Here is a 26,588-nt window from a genome sequence, read left to right on the forward strand (position 1 = left end):
ATGTAAAACTAGGCCTAGTAATACTTTGACGTTTATTTCTTTGCAGACGGCCAGATACTCCGCTCTCATAGCTGGCATTATCTATGGCAAGCGACGATATGGTAAGTTGGTGTCCAGAAGCAAAACATAGTCATTGACATCACGTATGATTACATTTTAAAGCTAACTAGCCAGCAAAGGTCGTAAGGAGGTAAAATGTCGCTAGTTTAGGCGATGTCGAATCGCACCGTACAGAATGTATGCTAACTGACTTTGCAGACAGCAATGCTCTATTAACAAGCATAGACTGTAAAAAGAAATGGTCTATGGTAACAAGTCTAGCAGATATATTTTACATTTTACTTACAAGAATGCACTCAATGGAAGTGAAAAATAACTCAAAACAATAGCCAATGTCAAAGGAAAAGTGTTCTCGGCAATTTTGCAGACATACATTTTTCACATTTCTCAATCAATGCTAATGGAGATTTGGTGTTCCAGGATCAAAGCTTGGCCAAGCAAGGACACATTTTCGTTTAGATTTAAGACAATTTCCAAGCGTAAAATCCTCAACTTCATAACATATTGAATTTCAGATGAATTGAAGCCCATTGCAGCAGAAGAAAGACGTGTGGAAGAGGAGGAGAAGAAGATTCGTGTAGAGAAGGAGCGTATTGCTAAAGAGCTTGCTGAAGGTCTGTTTATTTGACCAGGAATACTCACTTTTCACATTTAAAGCATTTTTCATAAAGACATAGGTCATTATAGACAACATAAAGTTTCCATGTTCTAAATACTGAACTTGTGTCATGTAAAATCATACCAGTTGCTCATGTTTGAGGTGTCAGTTTAGTTGGTACTTGAAACTTGACCTCTTTCTCTGTTCTCTCTACAGCCAGTGAAGAATCCATTTTGAAATGAGAAGCTACAAGAAGTCATTTCTTTGGGAAGGTCAATTTATATACTAACTGTTTTTCCTTTATGGAAACCCTCTTTTTTTTCCTTTTTTGAAATCCATGGTCAAACATTCTCTGTCACACTTACCTCAAATCCCCTTTTTGTGCCAGAGAAGATGGTGCTCAGTATGCATTTACATGGAATGTAAAATAATGGCTTATTTGAATCCATCTTTTGAAGTTCACATTTGTACCCATGACAACGTCTCATAAATGCACAGTAATTATATGGAAAATTGGTGTATTGGTGTCTTTTATCCATGTCATTCGTTTTCACTATAAATAGACTGTCCTGCTATGTCATGTAATGATTGAAATGAGAATTTGAAATAACTTGTTTCAGAGATGCAAGGTCTCTGGTTCAGGGTTATGTTTCGGATGCAAAAAATCACAACCGTTTACTGTTATTTGCTGCTACAACCTCCAAGTAGGAATAAAATATAATTTTTTGACATGGAAACCTTTGACAAGTTACGCCATCACATAAGCCTATGAATATTGTCCAGGAGCAGGTCTGTCACTTCCAAGGACGCCATCTGACCATCACAAAACTGTTCAGTACCGTGGAAAGATCAGCTATATTAGATATTAAGATCACCATGTTAGTCTTGTGTGTGTATATATTTAGATCAGGGATGATGGACGGGGTGTGTGACAGGCCATGTGACTCAATTGACATGTCCACTTGTGGATTATTTAAGGCATCACTCAAAATTCATCCCATTTTCTGTTCCGTTGTCTAAGGAACAGTTTCAATTAGTTTTAGTGTGTATGATCCAAATGTTGTCACTGTGACGGGGTTAATGACTTGTCAGACAGTAAGTTTGGTTTGTGTTAAGCAAAGATAGTCTCGTGTTCCGCCTAATTAATCACCTGGTCCGGTCACTAATTAATCACCTGGTCCAGTCACTAATGCGCTTCAGTTGTCTCCTGCTCGGGAACGTTTTGTTTGGGATTACAGGTACAGACTACGGGGGTATTTCAGTTCAGGATGCAGCACAGTTACTTATCTCTAAACAGCTGAACATAAACTCCCACGTACCTCAGTCCTCCAACAACACGTGTTTTCATTCACATGCTGCACAAAGTCCAACTCAGAAGATTATGCGACTGGGAAATATGCAGACACAAACACTATGTTGTTTGTTACCAAGAATGGGAACTCCTAATGCCAAAAGGAAAACCAGCACTTTAGATTTCCTTATTAATGATGTTACGATATTTTTGGGGGTTTGCAAAGATTCCATTTGAGTATTTTCTCATTAAAAGAATATAAAAATCAGTAGTATACTCACCAAACAAATATATTATTGAGTTGGGTCTAGACATTCAAAGTAGTCCCTCATATTTCATAAAAAATAATTTCTGTCTATTCTCATGACTTCCTTGTGACAGGCGAAAGGTATGATTGAATAATAATTGGTCTTCATAATAAAGAAGGTTTATAACTTATTTGTCCTATACATCATTTTCAAAGTGTAAACCAAAAGCATTGAGGACAACTGAGGGCAACAAATGTAAACATACTGATTGTTCTGTTGAGAACCTTACGCAGTGATCTGTTGCCTAAAATAAAAATGTGTTACTATGTGTGACAGACTTGGCATCGTGAGGGTGTCCCTAAAGTCAACAATTACCCTCGACATGTGCTTTGTCTCTGTATAGACTATTATATAGCCCCTCTACAATTACATAAAGCCATTTCCATGGTGGTCAACAGTCTAACAGCTTACGGTTGGGATTTTGTTAAAAGGATTAGCGATAAGATTTAAACCCCCCATTTAGGCTCCCAATGTGAGCCTAAATGGGTATATAAGGATCCTGGCCAGACACCTCACTTCACTTGAAAAACAACACAGCTTCAACGTCTTACTACCTGCTACATGCTCAACCTATCCAGGTAAGTTCCTTTTTTGCAGTGTGTTTGCTGAAAGTCTTTTTCGTTTTTATTGTTTACATCTGTCATTCATCGTGAGATCTTGCGATGAAACGCGACTAAAAGTCTTATACTTATGTAAAATGCCACGGTAAACCAAATCGTTTTTTTTTAGAGAAAATGTACTCTGTCTACGGCGTAGTATAGTTGCGTACCACTCATCCAGTACCAGTCCTAATGGCTGTGTCTCTCCATCAGAATGGACTACAGCATGTTTGCCCTGGTCCTCGTTCTCCTGGCCTGCATCGAGCAGAGCTGGGCCACCTGTGTGGTGGACAGCTTCACCGTCAAACAGGACTTCGACCCCAAGAGAGTGAGTTCCCACCGCGTCCATTCACCGTCCTCACCCTTCCCAACCTTGAAGGAAACCGTCTCTAATACAAAAAGCTTTGTTTGTGTCCGCATTGCAGTATGCAGGGAAGTGGTACGCTCTGCAGAAGAAGGACCCGGAAGGCCTCTTCCTCCAGGACAACATCTCTGCTGAGTACACCATCGGTGATGACGGCTCCATGGTCGCCTCCTCCAAGGGCAGAGTCACTCTCTTTGGGTAAGAGCCTCTCGGGGTTTCTCAAGAGGACTAGGCACCCTCTCATCATTTCTCGTCAAGTAAACTGAAAAGCCTGAAATGTTTATGTCTTTTTCAAATGTCCTTTGTAGATTCTGGGTTGTGTGTGCTGAAATGGCAGCCCAGTACTCTGTGCCTGAGCCTGCTAACCCTGGCAAGATGTTCATGAACTATCAGGGCCTGGCTAGCTACCTGTCCAGCGGAGGTAAGTCTTAGGAACATAACAAACACAAAAAATCGCAATGTACTACTCTAGTTGTTTTCACTTAAGACACACTCCTCAGGGAAGAATCCACACAGACAATCATTGCCCTTCTCCTTCCCGTTCACAGGCGACAACTACTGGGTCATTGACACCGACTACGACAACTACGCCATCACCTACGCCTGCCGCACCCTGAAGGACGACGGCAGCTGCGAGGACGGCTACTCCCTGATCTTCTCCCGTAACCCCCGCGGCCTGCCCCCCCCCATCCAGAGGATCGTCCGCCAGAAGCAGGAGGAGATCTGCATGGCCGGCCAGTTTGAGCCTGTGCTGCAGTCAGGTGGGTGACCCTCCCCGCGTCTCACCCGGGTCCTCGGGGACACATTTACATCCAGTCATACTGTGTAGGTCATCACGAGTACAGATGCACAGTGAATCTGTTTGTTATGGCTGGGAGGGCCAGACAGCCTGTCCGACATTAAGTGCATAACCCAGACCCTAATCTTGCCTACCATGGCTGGTTTCGAAATGGGTCAATTTCTGCCTGAGTGCGTAATGTGCTTCTCTAATCCAGCTTTCCTTTCTCTTCCTCCTCCAGGCGCTTGCTAAATATGTCCTCCATAGACGCTTGCTGTTCCGTCCAGCAGCATGCTGGTCGGGGCAGAGAGAACGGCCGAAGAGGGAAGTCTTAATGGACACTGGGGTATTGTTAGTACCAAAACGTTAACTTTGACCAATCTTCTGTTAAAATGTTGAAAGATCTGGTAATTGCAATATTAAAAGACCCCCTGGTGAGTAGCACTACAACTGATGCTGTGTGAATATGCTGAGCATGTGATGCATGCACCAATCAAATGAACTGAGTGTTACGGTTCTTCGTGTGAATGTGGTGATAGAATCCACCATAGCACTGTAACAATGGCGTTTCCCTCCTTTCATTGTAAAATTGTGTCGGTGACAATAAATTTTGTAAAGAAACTTCTGAATGGTCAGTTGTTCCTGCAAACACGCACAGAACATTTGACAAAATGATTGTATTTATTGATAAAAAAACATGATAAAAAAAAAAAAAAACGGCATATTTATAAAAGAAGCGAACCGACAATGTCTAATATCGCAAAACAGTATTTATGTCAATGGACAAATACTATCACTGTAAGACATTTGTTTGGTCAAAAACCTTCAGCGGCTGCTGTTGGACTGTTACTTAGTGTGCCTCTGAGTATCTCTCCCTGAGTGAATACTCCCCAGGACGCCCCCAGTAGTCCACGGCCCTAACCCTGTAGACACCGCTCACCTCCCGGGTCTCTACGCAGGAGAGAAGAGAAACAACAAACACCGATGTCACTCTTATCGTCTAAAACCGGGAAGAACTGGAAGGTTCTACAGGTGGAGGGGAGGGTTCCTTGTATACGTGTTGTATGTTCTTACCTGGTGAGAACACATATGAGATGAAGATGGAGTCTTTGGTGTTTACTCTGAAGAAGGTCTTCTGATCTTGGGACAACTCCACCTCATATGTCTTGATGCATCTATGAATAAAACAGAAAAGGTTGCTGACTGGTTCATGTTATAGATGACAAGGACAGGTAGGAAATAACCAAATAAATATTAAAAGGCCAGATACTTACTTTGAATTGACACAATGATCTGACCATATGACCAGGACTTGGCCCTTGGTGATGCCAATGAATCGCAATCCATTAACCTTACAGGGTTAAAAACACTATTAGATTTGACCTATTACACAACCAGTCAGTAACAGACCAACCGACTTCTAATGGATCCATTCACCTACTGACAAAACATCATGTTATCAGACCCCCAAAATATCTAGGAGACAATGTAAATGAGCACAATGTAGAGCTTGGATGCCCAGAGCGTGTTGGCACCGACCTGGTCTGGCACAGCCCCGGGCTGGGCACACACGTGGAGCAGGAGGACGGAGGGCACAAGGAGCTTGACCTTCAGGGTCAAAGTGCCTCCGACAGGCACAGGCAAGGGTCCTTCCATCACCGGGTCCTAATCACACAACACACAGCCTGTGAGGTCACATCAGGTGAGGTCACATCCTGAGACGGCCATCATTCGAGTCATTGGGATAATCCGAGCGAGTGGAGACTTAATCTTGTTGACGCAGACAACTGATGATCTGTTCAGTTGTCTGAGAATGAGGGTTGTTTGTTTTGTCACCTCCATGCTCCTGAGTCGTCTGAACTGCTCTGGGGTGGGGTAGTCAGGGCTGCCCATGCTCTGCCACAGCTGGTAGGGATTGGTTACGTTGTTGTCCAGGTAATAGGTCACGTACACAAGACCTGGAACCGACAAAAGACAGATGAATAACTTACAGGAGCAGCAATATGATTGTGGATGGAAAACAATCTGGGAAAGGTGACTTCAATTGGAATCCAAAAGGCTTCAACACTGTATGGCCCTGTGAATAGTGTCTGAGCACACTCCATATTGCTCTGCCCACCCTTGTGTGCTGGAAGGGCCTGGAGGGACACAGAGAGGTGGTCCGTGGAGGTGGAGGTGCTGTTGTCATCGCTGTTGTAGACCAGCACTGTGGTCTGCCAGGTGTCCGAGGTGCCGGGCACGAAGGGGGCGTGGGTGCTGGCCAGGACCCCCACGGTGCCGTTGACAGACCCTCCCTCTGCCGCCACCTGAGTGAACACCTGGGTCTCCCCTTACACCCCAACCAGAAAACAACCAGTTACATCTATCTGTGGCACTTCACAACTATCCTACAGTCATCATACTGCATCTGCGAAGATCCAATGACTTTGAATTGACTTGAGGAACGCTTGGTTTGTACCCTTTTAAACCTTTCGCGCAAGCACCGCGGCCCAAATCAAATGCACCTCAAGTAGTCCAAATACATTTTCCTTCTCCCGTAGAGTGTGTGAGTGTGTTTGGTATTAGCCACCTAGCAGAGCCAGCAGGCCCATGACGGTGAGCACAGGCTTCCTGAGCAGCTGAATGTGGGGCGGCTGGGTGTTGTTGACCTGGAAGCGGGCTGTCAAGGTGCGCTGGGTGAAGGGGTGCGGGTGGTAGCTGAGGAAGGCGTTGTCGTTGCTCAGCAGGGTGTAGTTGATGGTGTTGTTGCGGTCAGCCAGCAGCAGGTCCTGGTGCTGGGAGATAACCTGGACAGCAGGTGAAAAGATGGAGGGTATAGCTCAGTGCTTAGAGCATTGGACTGCAGATTCAAAATCCCCCCCCCAATGTCTTCGATAGAATGATCTGCTACATCAAGACATTACATATTGATACTTTACGTGAGGAATGCCACTGCATGCACATGCAGCTTAGTATACCTCACTTGTACCCAATACCCCTGGAGTGACTGCCTAGCAGTACCATGGACAGCTCTACTGACCTACCTTGACCACCATGGCAGCGTAGGTAACGTCGGCCCTCCAAGGCTGGGGTCTGGACCAGCCCACCAGGGGGTCTGCCTCGTCGTTGTACACAGGCAAGGCCCGGAAGCTAGGGAACCGCTCCTGGATCTCTCTCACAGTCTGGATCTCCTGTTGCATGATGGGTAGGGAATAGCCTCCCCCCTGTACGACAACAATCCTTCAGTAATTTTTTTGGGGGGGGGATTCCTTGTTCAGCTTTTCTTCTGGAATGTACTGGCCGGTTTTATTTGCGTAACCTAGAGAGACTATAACAACAGCTGAACCCCCTACCAACCACACACACACACGTACTTTCTTGTGCAGGGCGATGTAGTCCAGGCGGACCCCTGTCTCTCCAGTGAAGACGTTGGTTCCGTTGTAGCAGTGCTGCAGCATGGCCCAGCAGTAAGGGGAGTGGGGGGCGGAGTGGCAGGAGTCTCCTGGACCTCCAAACCTCAGGGCGTCGCTGGCCGCCCAGAGACCCTCAGAGCAAGCGTCGTAGTAGTTTAAAAACCCTTGAGGAAGGATGGTCAGACATGCACGGTACAGCTGGTTAAATACGAAAGCGTACGTTTTATGTGGTGAGTTAGGGTTTGTGAATAGTATCGGAAGAAATCCATTTTAAATATGCGTAGTCTTACTCTAACCATGTAATAGGGTATTCATGTAGCAGACACTTTTATACAAAGTGACGTAAAGAGGGGGATTTGAACCTGCTACCTCTTGGATCTGCAGTAACTGAGCCAGTTGTAAAGCTGTCAATATCATAATGTAAAACGATTTACCTTCGATTGACACAGTGACGTTGTCAAAATCATGGTTGTTGGGTTCATTCCATGTCTCGAAGTTCCACTGGGAGACATTTTCTAACCCGTACTTCTCTGAAATTTCGGATGAATAGTTATGGGAAAAACATTTCGCTAAGGCAGATTAAATCAATTGAACCTGTGGTGTACATTCCCGTGACGCGCTCACCAATGTATCTCTTTGCAATGAGATACACCAAGTTCCTCCATTCAAGCACTTGTCTTTTGTCCTCAAAGTCGGTGAAGTAGTTGGACACACTGCCCATCAATTCAAAACCTGGAACAAAGCCAGATGTGAAATCAGATTCATGTATTTCTGAGGAAACTGTAAATTGTGTTCTTTCACTAGGGGAAGAAGAGAGTGCAGAGTTAATCACCTGGTCGTAGTCCATTGAGCCGTAAGAGGTCGATCAGCTGGTCCAGTTTGGTAAAATTGTAGTACAGAACTCCTTTGTTAACTCTGGTAAAGTCCATATAATAGGTTCACCTCAAACTGATTACATATGATTACAGAATCTCTAAAACTACTAGACAATAGTGACAAGAAATGAACCCTCTACCACACTCAGAAACACACACTCACTCTGCTGAGACCAGCTCGAGCATCCAGTGGATGCGGACTTGCTGGATCCCCCCGTGGGGCACGGAGCCCACGTAGGCCATGTTCAGTTCCTGGTCACTACTCAGGTCATACTGGTCAGCCTGGGTGTGTGGGAGAGGAGGGCTGGATGGTGGGACAAGTGTTTTTGTATGTAAAGACATATTTATTGACACTTGTGTCACGTATGTAAAGAACTGATGTCCACTCAATAGTTAGTTAAGTGCAAAGTTCTCTATTGAACAACGTGGAGGTAACACAGGCATTATATGACAACGTATGTATCCAGAAAATTACACAGCTTTTATAAATACCCAAACGTAAGGGAATCTGGCGTGTAAGTCATGACTGCCTCTGTCAAAACATCTGATGCTATGAATGTCGAGAAGGCTAGCATACCAGAAACCAGTGCTTCTCCAGAAGTGTTCCAACCGTCTTAATGGCCTGCCGACATCAACTGAGATTTCATACAAGGAACTAAAATACTGGGGTAATTTCAAGGACAAAACAAAGATAAAAACTGTTGCCCGCATACAACGATTCATTTTTGCCAGAGCTGAGCTAGCTCAGCTAGCAAGCTGCGTTCAGTAAGCCAGCAACATACAACATACAATCAAGCATGTTAAACACATGGCAACTATATGATTGCATGAAGCATGCAGCCTGATGAATACTCTCCAAAATATATCCAATAACTGTAATACTTTCACTAGAATACTGCTAACTTTTTGTTACCCAAAGTCAAGAGCAGAACCAGTTATAATCAGCTGATTGTACTAATGACGTAGGACGCAATTCGACAACGACTGTTAAAGTCATGTGCGTGCCTGAAACCTTTTTACAATGTTGATTAAAAAATGTGTACATGTTCATTCCGTTGCACTATCGAATTTATTATAAATGCAAAGATGTGAAAACGAGTAACATGGAATGTTTAGACTTTTTTTTATTTCGATATATGGGAGGAAAGCAGATCCCATTGGACCCAAAAAGGAATCCTTGCAAACAAATGACACAAATACAATCAAGGAAACTGACATGTTTTGTAGAAAAAGCAGACATGATATGTATATTAATCACAGGAAACCATAAGAGCTGCAAGCACTATCCAAAAAGATATACCTCTCTATAATCCTATAAAGAAACACTAGCATCCGTAGAAAGCCTATGGGCTTGAGCTACACTAAACAGCCATTTGTTTCACTGCCTCTTGCTCTGGCTCAACATGCTCTGGCTCTTTGTCCTCAATCTGTTCAACACCAGCAGGCACTTGAATGTTAGACCCCTGGCTCCTCTCACGGAATATGATTGGAGGAGATATGCCGAATGTAGGCCGTCCTCCGAAACCCCCATACGGATTAAAGGAAGGCATCTGAGGAGGTAAAGGCATGTACAGAGACTTGGTTTGACCCTGAGGTTGGCTGCCGTAGGACGCACCATCCTGCGGGACCAGGGCTATGTAGGAGATTCCCTGGGGGTTGGAGGCTGGGGGAAACTGGGGTACTGCTTGCTGGGTTCCAGGTGGAGGCAATTCCCGTTGGCCAAAAGAAAACACCACGCCCTGCTGGGGCATAGGGTACCCTATGCCTGGCTGGGGCATAGGGAAGGACATGCCTTGTTGGGGCATAGGGAAGGACATGCCTTGTTGGGGCATAGGGAAGGACATGCCTTGTTGGGGCATAGGGAAGCCCATGCCTTGTTGGGGCATAGGGAAGCCCATGCCTGGTTGGGGCATAGGGAAGGACATGGGTTGTTGTGGACCTGGCAAAGGCATGCCATGCTGCAAGAAAGGGCCAAAGGGCGTCCCTCCTTGAGGAAGAGTGTTTGGAGTGAATGGGATACCTTGGATGGTGACTGGTGTGGCCAGAAAGACTTCCTGGTTGGGTGGCTGCTTCGGTGGCTCATTCTGGGGGACGCTACTCTGCACGGGAGCTGAGAGGTAGAGGTTGATCTGAGGGAGAGAGTTCTGTTCCGGTTTAGGGCCAGATGCTGGGATGGAGTGGACAACAATGCTGGGGTCCTTTGGAGATGCCACTGGTTGGGCAGGAGGAAGTTGGTTGACCTTTGCCAAAGTCTGTTTCATCTCAGTCAACATGAGACGCAGGTTCTCTACCTATGAAATAATAACAGACTTTACAGTTTCTGGCCTGTTTAACCCAAACACAGTGCTGTAACATACATGATGAGGGGCCATTGTAGTAATAAGCCTATACTATTGTTCTAGAATGTTTAAAAAACGATATCAAATATTGGTATTACTTCTTCCTCACTTGCAGACCGAGCTTCTCTCCTATGTTCATCTTCAACCTGCGACAGTAAATATATTTTAAATAGGCAAACAAAAGTGTCAAAGGTAAGTGGGTTAGTTCAAAATGAGTTAGTTTAAAGGACACTTACCGGAGCTGTGTGACAGGTGATTAAAAGACCCAGTAGGAACACTAGCAATTTCATTGTTGAGGCTACAGTTATAAATTGTTTAGTTATAGGATTATTCGAAAGCAGTACTTAATATCAGAAGCTGAGTTACTAATAAAAAACAAAAAATCATATACCCATAAATGTATCTATTTTTACAGTCACTCTCACAGACCCTCACTGTAAGGACACTAATAACCAAGTCTGACTGTTCTACAATGACAGATCTGATATAAATACTTCTGAGTATCTCCAGTCAACCAATCAGGTCACCTTGCCGCTGCTATTAGAAAGAAATTGTGAAATAATACAATCAAATTGGATTTCAAAACAACCCAAAAGGAACCACACATTACTCATATCATATGTGGCATTGAGAAGAAACAGTCAAAACATATGAGTCAGAATGACCGTGCTCACAGCATTTAATTTAAATTTTAATTGATGGATTGAATGATGATTATGAGGTTACTGGTTGACATTTAAACCTTGCAGATGTACACTCACTGTGAATGCAGGGGAATTGTCATATTAATCCATTTTATATCAGTGTTATCTCATTGCAATTATTATTGCTATATTTGTTTTGTCTGTTGAATAGATGCTGGAAAGAAACCTAACACATCCCCGAAGGAAAAACCACAAATGTTGGTTCAATTCGGCTAGCTAATAGACTTCACCTCCAGTCATTCCTGCCCAGACAGGCCCATTACCTGCAATGAATTGGTGTCTGGGAACCCCTCGTGTGAAACAACGTGGCAAACCTTGAAAAATGTAACTGACAGAACAATTCATGGATGTGCAAGTTGGGATTTTTACATTTTTTTTAATGAAAAATCATATTAAATAATATTTGTGGTCTCACCGTGATCATTTTTTGAATATGACGGTATGGTTTACCCTCGTGGCATAAAAAGTAATAAAGAAACTATTTAGTGCCTGTGGAGCCATCACACGCTTGTGGGTAATGGTTGAACATGTGGTACATTCTTTATACAAGTTTGTTTTGACAGTAATCTGCAACAATAACACCCCAGGTCAACAGAATATTTAGAAAGGGAGTTTCACAACATGTTGCAGCATTATAAGGTGGTTGAAGCAAATAGTGTCTTGTGATTGGCTGAAAGCATGATAAAAAGGTATTAAAAAGCTTTTTGTATTCGTTGATCAGAGACAGAGTTCCAATAGATCCTGCAGGAGCTTTAACCTATTTCTAAGGTAGGTCAGCAATTAAAATATAAATAAAGTTGGGCTTTGTGTTCGGAGTGTCATAGAGTGACTGCATAATTAGCTCTTAAGCCATTTTGTATAAAACATAGAACAGTTACAAAAAGTTTGAAATGTGTATTGATTTGAAATAATCATCTAACAGGATGAGAATTAAGTCCAGCATGAAGACTTTCATTTTGATGCTAGGCCTTCTCTATCTTTGTCTGGCAGCTCCAGTAAGTTGAAGTAAAACAAATTATTGACTGTATTCTGACTGATTAATCGTTACGTGTTGTCAGTTTATAACTCTATTGAACTTTTTTACATTTCTGTATAGATGGAGCAAACCGAAGACAGGAAGATTCAACTTCCAAGTGATGTGGTAAGGAATGTTGAACTTTTCACACAATAGTCATATCCATTTCAAAACATTATGGACCTACTGTACAGCACGTTATACTGTAATCAGGTAATATAACTTACCAGATGTTGCATTGTCATGATATAACCCCCCCCCCCCCCCCCCCCACGTAATTGCTGATTATAATAAAACTACAATATCCACCAGCATGTCTCCCACCTTTGAACCCAGGTTCCGGGTTCTTTAGACCTGCCACCTCAGACGGCACAGCCGCAGCAGGATGGAACCCCTGCCTTCCAGCCAGGGCTGTTCCCTGACCCACAGATGGACCACTTCCTAAACCCTGGAGTCCCCATGCTCCAGAATGTTCTCCAGCAGGAGATCAAATACAAGTGGATCACTCCAAAACCTTCTTTGTCTCAAACAAACCCCATGTTCTACTATTTGTCTCAAACTAACCCCATGTTCTACTATTTGTCTCAAACAAACCCCATGTCCGACCCTTACTCACAGATGAATAGCTACTATAATTTCCCTTACTCCATGAATCCTTACTATGGCAGTGGCTTTAACATGTATCCTGTTATTGGTGTACAACCTCCCATCATAGTGGTGGAGAAACCAGCTAACCCACCTATAATACCCACTCCAAACCCAGGCAACCGAGGTGATGCTTGAAGTCTTACAGCTTAGCGGTTGATGGTAACTCTATGCTTCTTTTTTCCCAGTTCTGGAGGTTTGTGAACAATCTACAGTGTTTGAGGGAAATTACATTGCTACAGCCTTAATCACAAATGCGTGGTTTTCATTTATGCAAGTAAGATTCTGCACAAGGTTTAAGAACACAGCAGCTACAATAAACTTAATGTATCAATAAAAAAAGACCAACAAACTCTGGGACAACGTTTATTCAAAAAAGTAAGAGAATCAAGAAGGCCAGAAAGAAATTTAGACTTCATTTACAATTAAACTCAAATGACACTGTTAAACATAGACAGTTATACACATCCATTTACACAACCTGTACATAAACATTTTTTCCCATAACATTTGCAATTCAAATAACTTAAATAGTTTCTATGTAAAAGTGCAAATCCTTACACATGGGATGTCTGTAAATAAGACCATGGCCATCTGGGTTGTCAGTGAAGATCACATCATCTTGTGCAACTTACTACAGAATGTTTGAGTAGATGATTGATATCATCTTATTCATGTGGCTTGAGTGATATATTGCTCAATATGGAATACCCCCAAGAAATTGAAATTGAACGGAACCAAAAAAAAAAGACAGCATAGCAATCGGGTTGATGGAACCACGTGGTTGACCTTTCTGTTAACACATCATCACAAACGCCAGAATTCGCTCTGCAGAGTGTGTGGAGACAGACGGACGGACGAGAGGGGGGGGGGGGGGTCAGTTGTTATGCGATTCTCCGGGTCAACGAGGCATGATGAGGTGAGAATGATTAACGGCTTAAATGTGGACACTGCAGGGCGGAGGGCGGGGCTCTACGCTGCCCCTCCCCCAGCAGGGCGGGGCTCTACGCTGCCCCCCCCCCAGCAAGGCTGGGCTCTACGTTGCCCCTCCCCCAGCAGGGCGGGGCTCTACGTTGCCCCTCCCCCAGCAGGGCGGGGCTCTACGTTGCCCCTCCCCCAACAGGGCGGGGCTCTACGTTGCCCCTCCCCCAACAGGGCGGGGCTCTACGTTGCCCCTCCCCAAACAGGGCAGTAGACTGGGAGAGAGAACCCAGACACGCTACTGGGCCGTGCATGCGTCCGTATTGTACATGCAGCCAATGCAAAGAAAACTGACACGGTTCACCACGAGTAGGAGAGATAATACACAGTATAGTTCATATATGTCACCAGTCCCTGGTTTTTCTACTGGGCTAGATTAATGGAATCGCTTGATGAAAATAAAAAGTTCTCTTTTAGGCATTTACAGTAAGTCGAGAAATAGCAAAAAACACCAAGCGCCCCCCCCCTGGTGAGCGCGAGGGCCATGTTCAGTATGTGTGTGTGTGTGTGTGTGTGTTGGGGGGGGGGGGGTTGTTGACAGTTGGTCTGGATGAGGACTAGGACTTCTGCTCGGCTCCTGCAGCTGCCTGGGCTGTGCTCTCTGGCTTAAGGATCTGGTAGGTGATGAGATACTCTGGGTAGGCCTGCAGCACACAACACGTCATGTCAGCGTACGAACCCATGCTAGCCAAGTAACATCGGTCCCACTGATGGATGCATCTTTCCAAACCACAGTTACGCTCCCTCCCAAAATATATCCAGTTCTTGACAAACAACACAATGGAAAGAGGGAGTTGTGGGTAAATCCTGGGTGGTGGTTCTTTGGGACGTGTTTGCGTGCTCACCTGCTCTCCCCTGTAGATGACGTACTCCGCGTAGGCCAGGCCGTTGACGCTGGGCCGGCCAATCACAGAGTGGTGTCCGGGGGGGGCGTGGGCCATCTTCATGGCGCTGAACTGGAGGAAGGACTTCCCCAGGGTCACCCGGCAGAACAACATCTGTCTGGAGACAGGACAGGAGAAAAGGTCAAACTACAGCTAATCAATAGTTTAAAAAATAATAATATATATATTTCACATAAAATTATAACAGTGTAAAACTCTTATGCTATGATATGAACCCCCCCCCCCCCCCAAAACATTTTTTTGATTAATTTACCTATGGCACAGGTAGCAAGAGCGATCTTTGTGCGTGGGACAGCCCGTGCCTCCCCCGATGCCGTAGACGTACTGGTTACTCTTGGAGGAGTTCTCCGCAAAGTAGATGCCCGCTCCGAACATGCCTCCGATGTAGGCGTGGCGCTCGTCAAAGCCTTTGTGGATGATGGCGTTGATGAAAGGAGAACCTGGACCCAAGGCAGGCACAGATACACAGTTTAAGTCACATGCTGTTACGATCGTACATAATGCGAAGGATTATCAAGGACTATCAAAGGGAAAAGCTCAGTGGTAAAAGCGTATGCTAAATGGATACATCATATTTGATTATATTGAGCGTCGCTACCATGGAAGAGCATGCGCTCGTTGTGGTGATTGTGGTTCTCGTCTGCAATCTCCTTCTGGCGGTGTGTGTAGCGTTCCCTCAGCTTCTTGTTCACCACTTTCTGGATCTGAGAACACAAATGCACACGCGTTCAGGTAAGGGAACAACAGTGTTACAGGTGACGTTGCGAGACAGGCCACTTGTAAGTCAGGCGAGAGGAGGTTTCTAAGTGGTGTGGTGTGGTGGGTGGCTGGGTAGTGGAGTGTCGAGGCAGACCTTGATGATGTTGTATCTGCTGAACACGCCGCCAGCGTTGCCGCCGTCCCTGTGTTCTCTGATGGTGCTCTGCATCTGCAGGGCACAAGGAGAGAGAACGCTCCTTTTAAAACACCTTCCGTTCATTCCGGAACGTTCCACAGTCCCATCCGTTCTAGAACACTCCACATCCTAAAATGGTCCATCCATTGTAGAACATCTATACATTCTAGAACATCTCCACATTCCACCCATTCTAAGGAGGAAGTTTGAGTGAGAGGAGCCAATTATGTTCAACTGTCAGGTTGTTGTGATGAACTGAATGGACAGTACATGAGGCTCCTACAAAAGAGAAAGGAGACCCACCTCCTCTTCCACCGACTGGCCCTCCTTGTCGTCGGGGGCGAGGTCGATGAGGACCGTGCCCTGGTTGGCACAGTGGAATGTCAGGTACGGATTGGCACCTGAGGGACAAACGACCTGGCGTTAACACCCTGACACGTGAGGCTTTCCAGAAACTTCCAGGGGGGGTTTTCTGAGCTAAGGCCGCGAGAGCGGCATCCATCGTCCTCTGACGAGTGTCCTCACCTTGCTGCCCCCCCAGCAGCCTCTCCACCCCCTTGATGAGCTTGTGTCGGTGTCCGTAGGCGTTGATCCCGATCTCCTTCAGCTCCTCGTGACCCATGTCAGCCAGCACGTCCAGGGTGATCTGACACAGCAGCAGGACGCAACGCAAACACACACACACGATCCTCAACTATGACATCCATCTCCCTTCCACAGTCCTCACAGGAGCGTGACGTCACAAGACACGGATGAGACGCCGCCTAGTGAATGGTCGGCGGCGGTGGGGTGATGACCCCCCCGGCTGCAGGACTCACCTGTTCCCTCTCGAAGATGTCCCTCAGGTGCTCCAAGCCCAGGCTCTTCAGGAACTGGCTGATGTTCATGTCCAGCATCACCACTGATGAACAAACCAAGAAGACAGCAGGGATATTAGCAGACGAGATATTTAGCCAACCGGTCAGTATAGAAAAACAAGTCTTGCTTAGAATTTGGAATTGACAAAAATATATCCCTCCCCCCTTGCAAAAACAGAACAAACGTTTCTACATGGGGACCCTTTCCTACAGATCTTAACCACACACAAAAAAAACGACGAGTCATTTTTCAAAGCTCCGGAAAGATCCGGCAGGTCTACTCACACTCTCCCTCCTTCCTGTCCGAGCCCGTGGCTCCGTCTGCCACTCCCGAGGCTCCGCCCGAGGCCGACAGCTCGTTGAGAGGCCCCGCCAGGTTGTCGATGCTGCTGGCGGCCGACAGGCAGGAGGGCGTGGACGCCGGGGAGATGACCGAGGCGCTGACCACCGTGGCCTGGGGCTTGAAGCAGCTGGGCAGGGCGTCCGGGGGCATGGCGTCCATCAGCAGCGCCCGGATATCGTCCGCCTGGGAAGAGGGGGGGGGGGGGGGGGGGGGGGGAGGAGGTAATTAGCGGGTTGTAGAGGTCCTTAAAAGCTTGAGTCTCATCTGACGCTAGGCGATTGTAGATCGGGAATACAAAACAAACGACATTTCCAAGCCATAGCAATGTATTTGCTACTGTCATCGACGGGGTCGTTAAAACCACGTGTGGCCTGGAGGTGAGGGCCTGGAGGTGAGGGCCTGGAGGTGAGGGCCTGGAGGTGAGGGCCTGGAGGTGAGGGCCGGGAGGGAGGGGGGTCTCTCACCGTGGCCAGGTCCAGAGCCGTCTGCCCCTCCTGGTTCTTCATGGCGGGGTCGGCTCCGTGGGCCAGCAGCAGGGCGCACAGCTGGGTGCGGCCCTTCTGGGCCGCCTCGTGGAGAGGCGTGAAGGCCCACTTGTCCGTGGCGTTGACACACGTGTTGTACTTGATGAGGAGGGCCGCGATGTCCACGTGCTGGGGGGGGAGGAGGGGGTGGCAACGTTAGCGAGCGGGGATGGAGGTCGAGTTTGATTTCGTACGTGTGAGCAACCTGTATGGTATCTGATCGGGAGGTGTGTGTGTGTCCTACCCCGTAGGAGGCAGCGTTGTGCAGGGGGATGAGTCCTCCCTTGTCCTGGGCGTTGACGTCGGCTCCGTGCTCCAGGAGATACTCGGCCACCTCCAGGTTGTTGTAGCCCGCTGAGCCCAGGGAGACGGCAAACACAACATCAGTCACGTCACAACACCCAACACTAGTCTACAGCTACAGTGTGTGCGTGTGTGTGTATGGAGTTGAGAGGTGTGTGTGTATGGAGTTGAGAGGTGTGTGTGTGTATGGAGTAGAGAGGTGTGTGTGTGGGGTGGGGGGCTGTTACCTGCCAGGTGCAGGGGGGTGGAGTTGCGCCCCTGCGTGTCTCTGCAGTTGATGTTCTCAGGGCTGCAGAGCTTCTGGACGCGGGCCAGGCAGCCCTTCTTGGCGGCGTCCAGCAGGGCGGCGTCGCCCCTCAGCAGGTCCTGGATGTCCGTGTCCCCGTCCTTCACCATGTCCAGGGGCATGTTCCCGTCCCGGTTCTTCTTGGTCGGGTCCGCTCCATGCTGGACACACAGAACCCCACCGTAAAAACCCAAAAAACACTCGACATGATCTGTTTGGTGACGGAGCAGCCGAGGGCTCGACGGAGACCACCGACCTTCAGCAGCAGCTTGCAGATCTCGTATTTGCCCTTGGCGGCGGCCTCGTGGAGCGGGGGTGAACTTCCACAGGTCGGCCACGTTGACAGATGCCCCGTGTCGGACCAGAAGCTCGGCCACCTCGTAGTGGCCGTAGGAGCAGGCGTTGTGGAGCGGCACCAGACCCCTGGAGGGGGGACAAGGAGGGGCGAGCGAGGGGTGGGGAGGGTGAGAGAACACAACATAAGTGTCATGTCAAATCATAAAGTCCCAAACTGTATTTAGGCAGACATGTTAGGTGTACGGGGGGGGGGGGGGGGGGGGGGGGGGGGGGGGGGGGGGGGGGGCGTCTGCCCGTACCCTTTGTCTTTAGCGTGGACGTCCGCTCCGTGGTGCAACAGGTACTCCACCACGGCCACGCGGTTGTAGCCGGCGGCAAAGTGCAGCGGCGTGGAGTGGCGGCCCTCCAGGTCGCGGCAGTTCACATTCTGAGGGGTGCACAGTTGCTGTGGCCACACAGACACAAGAGCGGTTACAAGGGGAACGACGCCTGAGGTCTCACAGATTTTAAAAGGGAACGTCGGGGGGACTACCTGAACAGTGTCTAAATCTCCGGCTTTGGCAGCTTCTAGGAAACGGTAGTCCACGTCAGAGTTACGAGTCGGAACGTTTTCTGAAAGGAAAAAAAAATGAAGAAATGTTTCAAGAGATCTTAAACAAAACCCTGTTAAAATCAAAGCTTCATTGAGAATTTGTAAATCATATTGTAGGTTCCTGTTGTTGAGGTCAAGTCACAGACAAAACTGAAAACCTGGATCTGTCTGTGAGCATCTGTATGCGTGTGAGAGCATCTGTGTATGTGAGTATGAGTGCGAGTGTATTTTGTAAGTGTGTGTATATCCATGTGTATGTGTGTGTGTGTGTGTGGCCTCACCGTTGAGGATCTGCTGCACGGCCTCGTTGCCCATCTGCGAGGCGGTGAAGCCCTGCAGGGACACGATGGACGGGTCGGCCCCGGAGTTGAGCAGCAGGCGGCAGGTCTGGATGTGGCCCGCCAGCGCCGCCCGGTGGAGGGCCGTCTGGCCCAGCGTGTCCACCGCGTTCACCTGGAGACGCCCCACCAGACAAACAGACACACACACAGACCATGGGAAATGTGACTAGGAGAACAGACAGCATGATACCCAGGGCTTTGGTGGTAGGATGGTGTAGGAACTACAAGCAGGGAAGCCAGAGGGAGGACAGGTAGGACTACAAGCAGGGAGGCCAGAGGGAGTACAGGTAGAACTACAAACATGGAGGCCAGAGGGAGGACAGGTAGGACTATAAGCAGGGAGGCCAGAGGGAGGACAGGTAGAACTACAAACATGGAGGCCAGAGGGAGGCCAGGTAAGACAGGTAGGACTATAAGCAGGGAGGCCAGAGGGAGGACAGGTAGAACTACAAACATGGAGGCCAGAGGGAGGACAGGTAAGACAGGTAGGACTATAAAGCAGGGAGGCCAGAGGGAGGACAGGTAGAACTACAAACATGGAGGCCAGAGGGAGGACAGGTAGGACTACAAGCAGGAAGGACAGGTAAGACAGGTAGGACTACAAGCAGGGAGGCCAGGTGTACCTTGGCACCGTGCTTCTGCAGGACCTCCAGGACGTCGTTGTGTGCTCTCTCCGCTGCCACGTGCAGGGCTGTCATGAAGCTAGAGAGAGAGAGAGAAAGAGAGACAGGGAGAGAACAAGGAGAGAGGAGGAGCGAGAGGGAGAGAACAAGGAGAGAGGAGGAGCGAGAGGGAGAGAAAGAGACGGCTAACGTCAGCAGCCGGTCTTTCTGGCTCCACAGCAGGTGAGCGGATCTGGGGCAGTGCTACTTACTCCTTGTTCTTCTCGTTGATGTTGGCACCTTTACGCAGCAGCAGCTCGGTCACCTGCTTCCGTTTGGGGTGAGGCGAGGCCACGGCGCAGTGCTGCAACACAGGGACACCACAACAGTCACGGCGAGCATGCAATCCCTCGCTCCGCATTGGGGAATATACTAGGCTGCCACGTCATTTTCATTCACACTGATGGTTTAGCTTGTGGACTTTGAGAGGGGCCCTTTAATATTGACAGAGCGAGAGAAGCACTTTCATATTTTTACTGTCAAGCACTGTACAATTTTGTTTTACGATCGAGCACGACACACATTTTTACGATGGAACTCTGTCGTTTTTTTTTATGCTTTACTATTTCATCCTGTCAAGCAGCTCATGCTAGGGTCTGAGCAGGGTCTTATTCATTTGGGTTTCAGCTGTCGAGGTTAAAGAAGTTCCAGGAACGAGGCGTCAGTGTGCAAGGCGAGAGAGGGGGGTCCTACCAGGGCTGTCTCATTGGTCTGGGGGTGTTTGAAGCTGATGATCTCCAGAGCCAGAGTCTTCTTCACCTTGGCCATGTCCGCCTCGCGGGCCGCCTGGAGCAGCGAGTGACCTTTGAACTCATCTAGGTGTCGAGAGAGAGGGAGACAATGAGCACCAACAGTTTTGTTAGAGCTTCAGATGACAGCGAGTGCGTAGGAGTGTGTCGGATCCTTGCCAGTCTCATTTTGCACGGGAGAGGGGAGAGAAGATTATGCTCACGTCCCCTACGACGCAACTCAGCACACAGTGCCACGTTTACGGCTTTCCGGTAAATGAGTCTCGGTCGGCGGCTCTACTCACAGGTGAGCCTCTCTTTGAGCTCCGGGGTAGGGGCCATGTCCACGGCGCTCTTGCTGTGGCAGTTGAGCAGGGTGGGGTCGGCCATGTGACTGAGCAGCAGGGAGCACACCTCCACACGGTTCTTGGACGCGGCTTCGTGGAGGGGCGTGAACTGCCACAGGTCCATGGCGTTGACACAAGCCCCATGCTGGAGGGGGAGGGAGGGGATCAGAAGGCAGGTTAGTAACTCTCGACGACGTCCTGAACACACGGGTCCACAGGGGACCGGCGGGTGATATGCCGGGGGGGGGGGGGGGACAGTCTCTCACCTTGAGGAGGAGCTCCGTGACCTCGAAGTGGCCGTAGGAGCAGGCGTTGTGGAGAGGGACCAGACCCCTGCAATCATAACATCAATTCAGCATCCGACACCATACATCGTCAGGCATCTACGGCCGTTATGAACCGACCACAGATCAGTTTGGCCAGAATAACCATCCCTATTCCATATCAAAGTAGTCACATTCGATCCTCAAAAGCATGTGTGAGTGTGGTGAACCAGCCGGGAGCGTCTGAGGGAGAGGGTTACCCTTTGTCCTTGGCGTGGACGTCTGCGCCGTGCTGCAGCAGGAGCTGGACGATGCGGACGCGGTTGTAGCCGGCCGCCAGGTGCAGTGGGGTGGACTGGGGAGAGAGGAGAAGGCGTTAAGGCGCTCACTGCGGCGCTGGGGACACCCTGCCTCAGAGAGGTGCACACGCGCAGGCCCGATTACAATCAGAGGGGGTGGCTACGGCCTGTGAGAGGGGGCGGTGGAGGGGTGGATGCAAGATGACAACACTGGGCTGATCCAACAGTGAGTTTACTGACGGGGTCAACTTCCTGTACGAGAACTTCCTGTTCCTGGTAGCGTGTCGGGTCGCTCGTATACCAGGACTAATGCTAGCTTGTCTAGGTGTCTTTTTAGGGTAAAAAGTTGAAAATCACATGACTTAAGGTAGAAGTCTTGAAGTCAGTGACTTCCGTCGTGGTGATTGTCATTTTAACTAGCCTGTGGATCCCATCTTCCAACAAATTGTCAGGGATAATTAGTGTTGTGCTATAGACATTGTGTGTTTGTGCGTGTCGGCACAAGCCAATTCAAATCACATGGTGCACACAGCAGCCAAACAAAACACTGTTAGTATAGCCAAGCTAGGACACAGGTTAAAATTCCCTACTTGGGGAGGGGGGTCTAGCTGATGTGTAGCACGCACGCTTAATGGAAAGAAAACATGGCTATTCATGCACTCATGTGAAACCGACATCAAGGCAAAACAGAAGATATGGTGAGGGTCATTACAGCATAGCCTGGAGGACAAATCAGAGGAGGGCCATATTCGGATGGCATCATTCAGGCGTTTGATGAAAAGGGCAATTGATCACAGGAAGGTTGGTCCATGAACACAAACCAATGTGACGGCACAGTATCAAAATCAAGCAGTGTGATCCCCCTCCCCCCTCCCCATTTTTTGACACGGATGCATGATACTCCGTTTGTATTAGTGGTGACGAGAGGACACAAATCACAAACATACACGAGAACTGAAGTGAGGAAATGAGAGTGCGGGGGCTTTACAGGCATGCACAGGTGATCCCCACCGAAGAGATGGAGTCAGACGACAGACAGGGACACCCGCTGAGGAGCGGGTGGCGGTGGTGGGTGAGGTAGGTGGGTGGGGTGGGTGTGAGGGAGTTAGAAAGGGAGCAGAATAAAGGGAGGCAGAAGGCTAGCAGTGGAGGGATTAGTTGCCTTCCCAATCCAGAAGTAGGGCGGTAGCTTCAGCTTTAACCCAGGTCCCACACACACACACAGACTGGGTGGGGTATATAAAAGTGACCAGTACACCCAGGTCCAATGATGCACAATTACAAGTGATAGCCATGTTATTGGGCAAATAAAACATGGATTAAAGAAGAAGAAAAAAAAGATACAAATGAAACAGTGCATCAATCAGGTGGCCGTTATATACAAAAGAAACTTACCAGCATTTTTTGGGATGTTGACTGATCGATAAAGTTGCCAGATTCACACAGAAAACAAAAACGAAACCAAAAATTACAAACGGGTAACATATTTTCATAGCAAGAGGAAACACACTGGTTACACCATCGAAAGTGGCCTACATTTGACACCATGCTACAGAGCGCATTGTTTCATGAACGCCACCGTCCTGCTCCGGCTCATACAGTACTGAGAAATCCCACCAAGAATCTGTGGTGGTGCCTCACGGAAAAAGGTCTCAGTGCCTTGAAGACTTGACACACGGAACTAGGGCACAGGCAGAGAGGACTATGCTGTTGTCACCAGACCAAAAGGGATAAGCTGTTGTCTTCCCAAAACCACAAACATGTCTCACCAGCAAAATAGAGATTAAAAAAAAAAAAGAAGTAGGAAATCTAAAAGGACACAGCATAAACACTTGGCTAACCGGGTTTCTTCATGGCATACTAAAGCAGGCCTCTAGACTATGGTTTATTGCCAACTGAGAGATGAATTCCCTGCCGTTTATGAATAATGGATGAGAAGGAAAAAACAGGACATAAACGGGGTGCCAAACAGGATGAAGGAATTAAAAAAAAAGTATAATCATAATAAACTGCGAACATTACAAATATAACATAGCTTGACACACTGACATTTGAAGTCAGAATGCCCCAGGTAAAAGAATGTGCTAGAAAGCACACAACATAATACACCTCTACTCAGATAAAGAAGAGGATGCGTGATGTAATAAAATCAAAAACACCCTCTTCTCCACAAAATACTCCCGACGACCTGGCACTGTACCAGCAAGAGCAATTACTAGGCTCATATTACAGGCAATTACCATAATCTGTCATTTCCATATGAGCCTCCAATAGAAATAAATATAATGGAGTCGTACAGTTAAATTGTGAGAATATCTTAAGAAAAATTTGATTTTGTTTATGACAAAACTCTCCTAAACAGCTTGCAAAAACTCCCATAAAAGTTGTTATTAACCACAGGAAAAAAAACAAAAAAAAAAACAATTGTCCCCAACAAGGAGGACATTAAAAAAAAGATAAAGCATTTGAGGCGTGTTAAATATGAACTCAGCCTGATAAAGCCATTTAGACGTGAATGTTTAGAGACATATCTCACCAGGAGACAGGTTTATGCCAGAGCTCATTAAACGTAAGGCTAATGCAAATACGAGTCCACATTAAAGCCGCCCTTGCTTAATCCATTCAGCAGCACAAATCCTCTTAATAAGTACAACATAAACTAATTCCAGCTAGCAACTGATGGTGTCTTTAATCCTAAACCAAGAAAGTAACTTTGTTAACTTAGAAATGGGTCAAAATTCCTTTCAGGTGTTCTTTGGAGGCTCTGTCTGGTTTCCTTATACCCAATGCAGTATGCCGGTCTGTGTCACAATGACATCACTAAACAGTATGGATGTACTTCGGGCAGATATCTTACCTTGCGGCCATCGCTTGCATGACAGTTAACGTTCAGTGGAGTCAGCAGTGCCATGAGTTTCTCTTCATTCCCACTTCTGACATTTCAAACAGACCCCAGAAAGCAGGGGGGGGGGGGGGGGGGGGGGACAACAGAATACAGAGTTATGAATTAATGCACTTGCTTGCTGAATAAATTATTCTTGCCAAATGGGACACTTTTGGAAGTATTTGAAGAAATGCATTTCAAATGTGACAACAACAAAAAAGAAAATGAAGTGCAACATTCCAGTGCTCACCTCGCTGCTTCCAGAAGTTCATCCTTCTTGTATTCGCCTGAGACCAAACAAACAATAAGGTTAGAAGCCTCAAGATACACCAGGTTACATACACACATTAGTACACATGCTAAGACACCACTGAAATTAAGCAATGAACATAGTCCCACCGGTAAGAACAGCCTTGGCAGAGGGGTCTGCCAGATCCAGAGCAGACTTGCCATCAGTATTGCGGATATTGGCATCCGCTCCATGTTGGAGCAACACTGTGTGAATTAATAAACGATTCAGAGTTTCAAACTGCACGAGAGGAAAGATTTAACATTGATAAAGGAAAACACAAACGCATTAAAATAAATTGTACGAGATGACCATGCTAACGCCAAATGGGACTTTACCGATGCACACGTCAATTTTGCCCTTTATGGCAGCCTCGTGCAGGGGTGTGTAGTTCCAGTTGTCACGTGCGTTGGGGTCAGCACCTTGGCACAGGAGGAGACTGACTACTTCAGCATGGCCGAAGGAACACGCATTGTGGAGGGGGATAAGACCACCGTCATCTCGAGCGTGCACATTGGCACCTGTCTGTAAAAGATGCTCCACCACATCTTTTCTGCCAAAACCTGGAAGGTTAAATACATTTAATTGAGTGTACTTATTTAATGCATTCAGAGAACATAAGTGATTTTCACTTAGGTAGTACTTCCTTTCCTTTGCCATTCCAAACTAGGATTACATTTACGACGTGTTAGCTGTCCATATTTACAGGACTAGTTTAGCGTAAGTATGAATATTAGCTAAATAATTAAGCAGTGTTTTTACAACTACGTTTTTTTTTGTAAAATGATGTAATAGCTATTATTTTATTTAAAACGTATATACGTAGTTTTAAAAGTATTAATTGAAAGTGAGAATGACGATAATTGAGGGACTGATGTTGATTATGATGATGGGGGGGGACAGGCCTGCGCTGCACAAGTGGAGTGGTCAGCAGCTGACAAGCGAACTGTCGAATAACAAACAATATTGCGGATTAACCATTGCCCGTTAGCACTAACTATAGGATGTGTATTAGGGAATGTGATAGTGCAACGGTGTTTAACTATGCACACAATATCCCTGATGACGTTAATATCTAAACAAGCTGAAAGCCTAGCTATAATTAGCTTAACTAGCATAGCTAGCTTGTAGCTAACTGGTTGCTAACCTGCAGCGAAATGTAGTGGAGTCGATTTTCGCCCGGCCATGTCCTTCGCATTCACGTTTACAGAATCGACAAGCCTCTTCACCCGTGATACATCTCCATTCCGACAGGCCTCAAATAACTCCCGGAAAGCTCCCCCGATCCCACTGACACCGTCACCGGGGCTCGTGCCAACAGAACCGGGGCTCGAGAGACTGCTACCCCCACCCGAGGTTGTTGTGGTCGAGCTTGCGCTGCTCCCACCCAGGGCCGGGGTCGGAATATCTGGTGAGGCCAGAGGCATCTCCATCCCAGTCCCACCGCTGCATTCACGCTCACTGTCTGGTGGCACAACAATTGCCGTCACCAAAGCCATCGGTGGGGACCCGGGAGGACTGGGCGAAAGAGAACTGTTCCGTGGCGGAGACTGTAAGGTGCTCTGCTGTTGTTGCTGCGAAGAGCGACGAGACACCGCCATTATTGCAGCTCTCTGGCAACAATAAACACCACCCTTACATTTCCTGTGTAAGCCAACTAAACTTCCGGTTAGGGCCAGATTGCGGGGTTTGCACTAAATCTTCTAACGTGTCATTCGTGTTCGCTTCAAGTCCAACTCTTATTTGCTTCAAGGACATATATTTGGAATTCACCAAACTACAAATGTCCCTTTACTTCTGATATTTAAGTGCATGTGAGGAAGA

The 26,588-nt window shown here is 47.4% G+C and overlaps 4 protein-coding genes across 4 annotated transcripts; 1 reads left to right on the forward strand and 3 right to left on the reverse strand.

The window, feature by feature from the left end:
- Window positions 1-2,757: 2,757 nt before the first annotated feature.
- Window positions 2,758-4,619, forward strand: LOC124464009 (purpurin-like). Its single transcript, XM_047015880.1, has 6 exons — window positions 2,758-2,835; window positions 3,070-3,184; window positions 3,282-3,418; window positions 3,529-3,641; window positions 3,769-3,981; window positions 4,240-4,619. Exons 1-6 carry the CDS (start codon window positions 2,819-2,821, stop codon window positions 4,248-4,250), a joined length of 606 nt encoding a protein of 201 aa, XP_046871836.1. The 5' UTR covers window positions 2,758-2,818; the 3' UTR covers window positions 4,251-4,619.
- Window positions 4,620-4,688: 69 nt separating this feature from the next.
- Window positions 4,689-9,218, reverse strand: idua (alpha-L-iduronidase). The gene is made up of 14 exons (XM_047015816.1): window positions 8,843-9,218; window positions 8,429-8,569; window positions 8,223-8,305; window positions 8,015-8,122; window positions 7,825-7,920; window positions 7,352-7,554; window positions 7,022-7,201; window positions 6,568-6,784; window positions 6,118-6,327; window positions 5,835-5,956; window positions 5,538-5,663; window positions 5,273-5,349; window positions 5,073-5,173; window positions 4,689-4,949 (listed from the first exon to the last, which is right to left on the reverse strand). Exons 1-14 carry the CDS (start codon window positions 8,986-8,988, stop codon window positions 4,849-4,851), a joined length of 1,911 nt encoding a protein of 636 aa, XP_046871772.1. The 5' UTR covers window positions 8,989-9,218; the 3' UTR covers window positions 4,689-4,848.
- Window positions 9,219-9,377: 159 nt separating this feature from the next.
- On the reverse strand, window positions 9,378-11,087 carry si:ch211-155m12.1 (uncharacterized protein LOC567653 homolog). The gene is made up of 3 exons (XM_047015900.1): window positions 10,841-11,087; window positions 10,703-10,750; window positions 9,378-10,556 (listed from the first exon to the last, which is right to left on the reverse strand). Exons 1-3 carry the CDS (start codon window positions 10,892-10,894, stop codon window positions 9,627-9,629), a joined length of 1,032 nt encoding a protein of 343 aa, XP_046871856.1. The 5' UTR covers window positions 10,895-11,087; the 3' UTR covers window positions 9,378-9,626.
- A 2,234-nt stretch (window positions 11,088-13,321) lies between these two features.
- On the reverse strand, window positions 13,322-26,414 carry tnksb (tankyrase, TRF1-interacting ankyrin-related ADP-ribose polymerase b). The gene is given in 29 exon segments (XM_047015727.1): window positions 13,322-14,593; window positions 14,795-14,951; window positions 15,108-15,294; window positions 15,453-15,558; window positions 15,708-15,782; window positions 16,053-16,150; window positions 16,275-16,395; window positions 16,568-16,650; window positions 16,892-17,132; window positions 17,414-17,602; window positions 17,718-17,827; window positions 18,004-18,223; window positions 18,319-18,375; window positions 18,377-18,485; window positions 18,659-18,804; window positions 18,892-18,971; window positions 19,233-19,404; window positions 19,916-19,994; window positions 20,167-20,258; window positions 20,648-20,769; window positions 20,988-21,174; window positions 21,296-21,362; window positions 21,553-21,647; window positions 22,987-23,007; window positions 24,449-24,524; window positions 24,726-24,762; window positions 24,875-24,970; window positions 25,103-25,327; window positions 25,912-26,414. Coding segments are annotated over 29 exon segments (3,789 nt in total). The 5' UTR covers window positions 26,366-26,414; the 3' UTR covers window positions 13,322-14,506.
- Window positions 26,415-26,588: the final 174 nt, after the last annotated feature.

The sequence above is a fragment of the Hypomesus transpacificus genome, unplaced genomic scaffold (genome assembly GCF_021917145.1).
Source record: "Hypomesus transpacificus isolate Combined female unplaced genomic scaffold, fHypTra1 scaffold_31, whole genome shotgun sequence".
Classification (NCBI taxonomy): domain Eukaryota; kingdom Metazoa; phylum Chordata; class Actinopteri; order Osmeriformes; family Osmeridae; genus Hypomesus; species Hypomesus transpacificus.